We start from the raw sequence: 8,600 nt of genomic DNA, 5'->3' as shown, positions 1-8,600 counted from the left end.
TAGATCGGGCTCTTAAAGATAGCGGAGTCAGGGGATATAGGGAGAAGGAAGGAACGGGGCACTGATTGGGGATGATCAGCCATGATCACATTGAATGGCGGTGCTGGCTCGAAGGGCCGAATGGCCTACTCCTGCACCTATTGTCTATTGTCTATTGTCTATAAATGCCTGACCTCTTTTTCCCACATTCTAGATTACTCCACAAGAGAAGGTATCCTCCCCACATCCATCCTGGAAAAAACATTTGTGTTCTTACACGTTTTAGTCAAATTATATCTCATCGTTTGATCTCCAGTAGTTACAAGTCCAGTCAATCCAACCTCGTCTCAGAGTCCTAGATTCATACAGCCTGTAAACAGGCCCTTCGGCCCAATTACTCCACGGCGACCAACATGTCCCATCTACACTAGTCCCATCTGCCCACTGCCCCATATCCCTCTAAACCTGTATTATCCACGTATCCATCTGATTGTTTCTTAAACGTTGCAATAGTCCCTGCCTGGCAATTCATTCTATACACCACTCACCCTTTGTATGAAAATGTTATCCCTCAGATTCCTATAAAATCTTTCCCCCTTCACCTTAAAACTACAGTGCATTCAGAAAATGTTCAGACCCCTTCACTTTTTCCACATTATGTTACGTTACAGCCTTATTTAATAAAATGGATTAAATCCATTATTTTTATCATCAATCTACACACAATACCCCAGAATGAAGAAGCAAAAACAGGTGTTTAGAAATGTTTGCAAAGTAATTAAGTATAAATAACTGAAATATCACATTTACATAAGTATTCAGACCCTTTGCTATGACTCAAAATTGAGCTTAGGTTCATCCTGTTTCCATTGATTATCCTTGAGATGTTTCTACAATTTGATTGGACTCCACCAATGGTAAATTAAATTGATTGGACATGATTTGGAAAGGCATGCACCTGTATATATAAGGTCCCACAGATGACAGTGCATGTCAGAACAAAAACCAAGCCATGAAGACGAAGGAATTGTCCGTAGACGTCCGAGACAGGATTGTGTGAGACACAGATCTGGGGAAGGGTATAAAACAATGTCTGCAGCATTGCAGGTCCTGAAGAGCACAGTGGCCTCCGTCATTCTTAAATGGAAGAACTTTGGAACCACCAGGACTCTTCATAGAGCTGGCCGCCCGGCCAAACTGAGCAATCGGGGAGAAGGGCCTTGGTCAGGGAGGTGACCAAGAACCCAATGGTCACTCTGACAGAGCTCCAGAGTTCCTCTGTGGAACCTTCCAGAAGGACAACTATATCTGCAGCACACCACCAATCAGGCCTTTATGGTAGAGTGGCCAGATGGGAGCCACTCCTCAGTAAAAGGCACATGACAGCCCGCTTGGAGTTTGCCAAAAGGCATGAGAAACAAGATTCTCTGGTCTGATGAAACCAAGATTGAACACTTTGGCCTGAATGCCAAGTGCCACGTCTGGAGGAAACCAGGCACCGCTCATCACCTGTCCAATTCCATACCTACGGTGAAGCATGATGGTGGCAGCATCATGCTGTGGGGATGTTTTTCAGTGGCAGGAACTGGGAGACTAGTCACGATCGAGGGAAAGATGAACGGAGCAAAGTACAGAGAGATCCTTGATGAAAACCTGCTCCTGAGCATTCAGAACCTCAGACTGGAGCAGAGGTTCTCCTTCCAACAGGACAATGCCCCTAAGCACACAGCCAATACAACACAGGAGTGGCTTCATGACAAGTCTGTGAATGTCCTTGAGTGGCCCAGCCAGAGCCCGGACTTGAACCCGATCGAACATCTCTGGTGGGACCTGAAAATAGCTGTGCATCGACGCTCCCCATCCAACCTGACAGAGCTTGAGAGGATCTGCAGAGAAGAATGGGAGAAACTACCCAAATACAGGTGTGCCAAGCTTGTAGCATCATACCCAAGAAGACTTGAGGCTGTAATCGCTGCCAATGGTGCCTCAACAAAGTACTGAGTAAAGGGTCTGAATACTTATGTAAATGTGATATTTCAGTTATTTCTTTTCAATTACTTTGCAAACATTTCTAAACACCTGTTTTCACTTTTTTATTGTGGGGTATTGTGTGTAGATTGATGAAGAAAAAATGAATTTAATCCATTTTAGAATAAGGCTGTGACGTTTCAAAATGTGGAAAAGGTGAAGGGGTGTGAATACTTTCTGAATGCACTGTATGTCCTCTGGTTCTCGATTCCCCAACTGTGGGCAAGAGATTCTGTGCATTTACCCAATCTATTCCTCTCATGATTTTACACACCTCTATAAGATCACCCCTCATCCTCCTGCACTCCAAGGAATAGAGGCCCAGCCTGTTCAACCGCTTCCTATAGCTCAGGCGTTCGAATCCTGGCAACATCCTTGTACATCTTCTCTGTAACCAATCCAACTTGTCTAATGAGACAAATTTACCAATCCTGCCCTTGATCCTTTTGTCCATGTCATTCAAGTAACTTGTAACAATATGGGGCCCAGTAGCAACTCTTGTGATACTACAGTGATCACACCTTGTTGTGCATAGACCCACACATGTTGCTTTCTGCTCAATCCATGTCAATATTTTACCTCATGAAATTTCATCTTGCAAGCTAACCTTTGACCTGGCATCTTGTCGACAATGTAAACACAGTGCATCCACTATTTCCCCTTTATCCACCACATTCCTCTCTCCAATAAGTTGTTCCAATATGATTTCCCTTTCACAAAATTAGGTGGAAAGTGTGTGGTTTCCTTGAGCTTTTCTCAGTGCTCCTTTAACAAATCCAACAATGGCTTATAATCATATTGACTATGACAGACCTTAGCCCAGTGTACCTGTATTATTCTGCTTTCTGCCCCCCTGCCCTCCTTTGGAAATAGTCAAAGACATTTCTTATTAACCAATCTCATGGAATCCCTAATTTTGGGAACTTTGGAAAATGAAACCCAATGATAAGTGATCTCCAGCCCCACGATGCAATCAGTCAGGATAGTGAAAGGCCTGGATAGAGTGGATGTGGACAGGATGTTTCCACTAGTGGGAGAGTCTAGGACTGGAGGTCACAGCCTCAGAATTGCTTTAGGAAGGAAGTGAGGAGGAATTTATTTGGTCAGACGATGGTGAATCTGTGGAATTCATGGCCACAAAGGCTGTGGGGACCAATTCAATGGATATTTTTAAGGCAGAGATTGATAGATTCTTGATTAGTATGAGTGTCAGAGATTATGGGGAGAAGGCAGGAGAATGGGGTTAGGAGATTTAGATCAGCCATGATTGAATGGCGGAGTAGACTCGATGGGCAGATGGCCTAATTCTGCTCCTATCACCTGACCCTATGATCCATGGATACGTCAGCACACAGCTCCTGAATCTTCCTGAATTTATCATTTCAGTATTTACAATTTTACATTTAACTTTTATTCTCTATGGTGAAGACTGATGTAAAGTGCCAGGTAATTCAACTGCCAGTTTCTTGTGTTTTTATTATGAATTCCCTGGACTCACGTTTTGTCGGCCAATGATCATTGTGTTGACAGTTGCCTTGATGAGAAAACTGCAGCCACCGTTCCTGTTGGTTTTTACTTTCCTGGTGTTTAATTCCCCGCTTCTGATCAAGCTTTTAATTATTTATTGGTGTGTTCAGCTGGCCATACCTGTCGACAGGGTGATAAACAAGGGTGTGTTTTGATAACCTTCATCAGTTGAGTATAAAAGGCATGTTCCAGCTTCATAAAGCTTTGGTTGGGCCGCATTTGCGGGCAGTTCTGGTCACCCCATTAGAGGCAGGGTGTGGACATAGGGAGTGGTTTATCAGAATGATATCAAGATCAGAGATTATTAACAATAGGAAGTGGCTGGAAAAAACTGGGATTGTTTTCTTTGGAGCGTCAGAATGTGAATGGAGACATGATCCTAATATCAGAGGCAGGATAGTCAGAGTCTGTCCCAGCGTGAACATAGCAAATACTAGAGGCCATAGTTAAAGGTAAGGGGTGTAAAGTTTAAAGGAGATTTGCAAGGTTAATATTTTACACAGACAGCAGAAGGTGGCTGGAATGTGGAGGTGGCAGAAGCAGACACAATAACATGCTTTAAGAAGCATTTAGACAATCTGGGGTTGGAAGGTCATGGATCTTGTGCAAGAAGGGCCTTTTCCTGTGCTGCATATGTTCTATGTCCACTCCTCTGGCCTGCCAGACATCTTGGTAAATCTGTGGTTAGATGTGTGGTTTTCTTTGTGTGAAACATCATCGACCATCATAGACCATGGGTGACATTGGAGCGTCCTGGATCACAGATGACCATTGACCATGTTGAAGTCCTGCCGTGTAACGCTTCTTCATTCTAACCTCAACCATGCAAAATATAAACAGCGGAAGGAGCTCAGGGGGTCAGGGAGTGACGGATGGGGGCAGAAGGGTGGTCACCCAACATCCAAACGATGACCATCTCTTTGCCTCAACAAATGCTGACTGACCCGCTGAGTTCTTCCAGCTATTTAATTTTAGCTCCATTATGCAAGGACTTCCCTTGATTACAATATTTTTCCAGCTTCCTCTTCTTCATAAACGCTATCTCCCTCCGACATTCCCAGTCTGGGGGTCAGGGGTCAGGGGTCTGGTGGGTCAGGGGTCAGGGGTTAGGGGGTGGCGGACTGGGGATCAGGGGTCGGGATGAGGTGCTGTAATTGACCATTGGACTGGAGGTTGTTGCAGTCATGGGTCAAGGGCAGACAGCTGCAGTATCTGTGGGCTGTAGTGTAAGTGGCACCGACCGAGTGTCACACCACATAGGCCTCACCTCATGGCACCAGCTGCAGCTGCACCAGTGTAGTGTGGTTGGCCGGGTGGTTCCCCGGGTGGTTGCCCGGGTGGGAGCGGCTGAGAGGGACCGGGCCCTTGTCCAGATACAGAGACTCCCGGCCGGCACCAGGCCCTGCAGAGTGTGGGCAGCCAGCAATGAACACGCAGCTTGCCAGCCACGCTGACGCACGATGGGGCTCAGATATGCACAGACTCTGCCAACTGCAACACTTCCCCTGCATCGCTGGGCACATCCTGCGATAAGTAATGATCAGTACTGCAGGCAGCTCGGCAAACACCCACTCCCCCAATCTCTCACCCCACCCCCACAACAGGCCCACACGTCACACACCCACACACGCATCACACCGCCGTTATTGAAATACATTAGCTCATTTCACCTCTGTACATGCATTGGCCTCTGCATGGGGGTGGTGCTCTGTTGCATGGGTTGCATTGGTCTCTGCATGGCGGTGGTGCTCTGTTGTGAGGCATGCATTCCCCGCTTCACGGACTGTGGCCGTGCAGGTTATGCATTGGTGGGGGTGTCTGTGTTCTATGATGCAGGCCCTGCATTTTTCTGCAATGCTGTGCGGTCTCTTGCAGCAGCAGTGCAGTGATGTGGAAACGGGGACATGTTTCCAAACATGTGCCGCATTGTTGAAAGATTTTAGTTCAGACTCCGGCCGAGTGTCTGCACTTGGATGGTATTGAACAGGGATTGGTATCTCAGCCCCTGTGGGGCGTGTGGTGAGGGGAGAGGCAGGTTGATGTGTCAATTCCCAGCCAAGCTGCCTCTTGCAGTTGCTGGCAGGAGGGGCGGTGAACGTAACGAGTGTGATTGTGGTTACACTTTGCGCCAGGGAGACAGGCAGATGCCAGCGCTGGGCAGAGCCGCGATATGTTGGCTGCTGGCAGACAACTGGAGAACAGGAACTTTGGAGATTGCAGATGCTGGAATCTGTTCCTGAGTTGGGATGTAATTAGGGTCAGAAAGGCAATCTATATCTGTGGAATATTCTGACAAGCCTCCATCGATCTCCGCATTCCACTCTTCCATCAATCCAATCCCCGTGGTTATTTATCCACTTCTGAGCCCAGGGCAGGATGTGTGACCTCAGGAAGAATGTACACATCCCTTCCCTTCCCTTCCCTTCCCTTCCCTTCCCTTCCCTTCCCTTCCCTTCCCTTCCCTTCCCTTCCCTTCCCTTCCCTTCCCTTCCCTTCCCGTCCCTTCCCTTCCCTTCCCTTCCCTTCCCTTCCCTTCCCTTCCCTTCCCTTCCCTCCTGGGAGTGTGACTGGATAACAGCTTCACTCTGTATCTAACCCCTGCACAGGGAGTATGTGATGGGATTGTAGAGGGAGCTTCCGTCCCTGGGGGTATGGGATGGGGCGGTGTCGAGGGAACGTCACTCTGTCTGGCCCTGGGGGTATGGGATGGGGCGGTGTCGAGGGAGCTACACTATGTGGCCCTGGGGGTATGGGATGGGGCGGTGTCGAGGGAGCTACACTCTGTCTGGCCCTGGGGGTATGGGATGGGGCGGTGTCGAGGGAGCTACACTATGTGGCCCTGGGGGTATGGGATGGGGCGGTGTCGAGGGAGCTACACTATGTGGCTCGGGATGAAGTTGCCAGGGGGTCAAGGACGGCACAAAGTCTCTCTGAACACGTGTCAAATCCCCGCTGGGCCTGGATTGGCCCTGATGGTTCCCTCAGTCATCAAGGAGCTGGAGTTCTGTTCTCCTGCTCCCTCTCTCCCTCTCTCCCTCTCTCCCTCTCTCCCTCTCTCCCTCTCTCCCTCTCTCCCTCCCTCCCTCCCTCCCTGTCACCCCCCCCCTCTCCTCTCTCTCCCTTCTCCCCGTCTCTTTCTTGTTCACTCCCTGTCTCCCTCCCTCTCTCCCTCCACCCATCTCCCCTGTCTCTCTCTCTCTTCCTCTCTCTCCCTGTGGGTGACAGGGGGAGAGGGGGGGAGGGGAGGGGGAAATGGGGAGGGGGTGGGGCTAGAAGGGTGATCGTGCGGAGGTCACACGGTCAGTCACATTTCCGGGTAACAGGCCCTTCGGCCCATGCAGGCTATCATTGCCGCCTCTCCACGTCTACTAGCCACTACCGGGGTAGTGGGAGCCTCCACCCTGGGGGGGGGGGGGGTGCTGGCCAGCCTGCGGGCATGACGGGGGGTTAGGGAGGGGGGTGTTGTTGATTCAGGAAGGGCCTGAGATTCGTCTACCTGTGACGAGGGCAATGGACCCGGTGATGCCCTCAGCCGGTGACCCCCATGGGGAACCGAGGCTCCGGACTTCCCCCCACCCCCCCCCCCCCCACACCATTCGCGTTGCCCGCTCGGTGCGTGGACAGCGATGGCCACACTGTCCGGTCTCTGCTCGTCCCTTCACCCCCGGCCAGGAGCCACCGGCCACTCTGTTCGCCTCTCTCGGTCGACAGCTTGGATTCGCTTGGTGAAACGCGCTGATATTTGCACCCTGGTTTCTAGAAGAGGCGCGTGGTGCCATGCCAGTGCTATTTCAGATTAAGATACACAATATTAACGTATGTCAGGAGTAAACGAGTATCGCGTGGGGGCTTAATCTGTTTTTCTAATATGAACACAAGCGGAGAGTTAGAGGAATTATCCCGACAGCTGCTGTTTTTTATACCATTCCCCTTGTCCACGGTAGGCAGCTCCCACTCTAATCTCCCGCATTCTGTGATCTAGAGGCTGTGCTGCCAAGCTGCCAGTCTGTGGCGTCACACCTTAGTGCCTTGAAAGATTACTCCACAGAGAGCCAGGGAAATGGCAATTTCACATGACGCAGCCTGGCATCATGTGGCAACTGAAAGTTGGAACTGGTGCCAAGATATTCCCCAGAGAGCAAGAACGACAGAGAGAGAGAGAGAGAGGAGGGGGGGGGGGGGGGCAGACGACGACGGAGGCAGATTTGAGAGAGAAGGGAGAGGAAGGATTTGCATGGCGAGAGAGAGAGAGAGAGAGCGAAAGCGAGAGAGAGAGAGAACCCTCAATTGAAGTCTCGGGATGTGGGCAAGGAACAGGCAGGTTAGTGTCTGGCAGTGAGCTGCGACACACACAGACTGCAGGTATGTTTCCCAGCGAATGCAGCAGAATGCACTATGTAAATGAGATGGTTATTACAGCAATGTTCATCAAGCTGAGCTGAGAAGACATTAATAGCCTGATGAATATTCATGTGAATTTGTTAATTATTCTGCTGAAATACATTCGTCTTCCAAGGACATTTTCCCAATGATCCCAACATGCTCCACTCATTAGTCATGCTCACTATTAGCAGGGAACACAACTTTGATTTTTGATAAAGGCTCTAAAGTTTTGTGGGAGGATAGTTCAAAGTGAGTTCTCGCTCTGGCCGCCCAATACCACAGAGCAGATGCGGGGGGGGGGGGGGGGGGGGGGGGGGGGGGGGGGGCTGTGAGTGCAACACTGTGGACAGTTGCAGTGAGAGGGGTCTCTGTGTCGTGTAACAGAGTGTGTGGGACAGGGAGCAGACAATGGGAGGTTGGTCGGTGGTGAGATTGGAGACATTCACTGTTAGATGATCAACATTACACCCGCGGGGTTCATGGGTTCAGCCAATGTCAGGCACCATCTCCAGCTCACACCACACGTGTCGGGGTCGGATTGTGCTCCCTGGGTTTGGTGTTTGGATTGTGGAGGGATTGTTGGGGCCTTTGGTGTTGAGGTTAGTTTGGTGGGTTGTTGGGTATCCAGGAGTTTGGAGTGAGATAGTGGTCTGTGGTAGTGGGGTTGGGGGGGTGGGGCGGGC

The 8,600-nt window shown here is 49.9% G+C and overlaps 1 protein-coding gene across 1 annotated transcript in view; it reads right to left on the bottom strand.

Annotated features, from left to right (window-relative positions):
• Positions 1 to 4,802: 4,802 nt before the first annotated feature.
• cdk12 (cyclin dependent kinase 12) overlaps positions 4,803 to 8,600 on the bottom strand; it is a 40,478-nt gene continuing 36,680 nt past the window's right edge. Inside the window, exon 13 of the mRNA XM_033034765.1 lies at positions 4,803 to 4,936. Within this exon, the coding sequence (XP_032890656.1) occupies positions 4,803 to 4,936 (134 nt within the window). The remainder of the gene's footprint in view (positions 4,937 to 8,600) is intronic.

This window comes from Amblyraja radiata, chromosome 16 (genome assembly GCF_010909765.2).
Source record: "Amblyraja radiata isolate CabotCenter1 chromosome 16, sAmbRad1.1.pri, whole genome shotgun sequence".
Lineage (NCBI taxonomy): Eukaryota > Metazoa > Chordata > Chondrichthyes > Rajiformes > Rajidae > Amblyraja > Amblyraja radiata.
The sequence above is the reverse complement of the archived record's forward strand: the minus strand, read 5'-3'. Positions and strand labels throughout refer to the sequence as shown.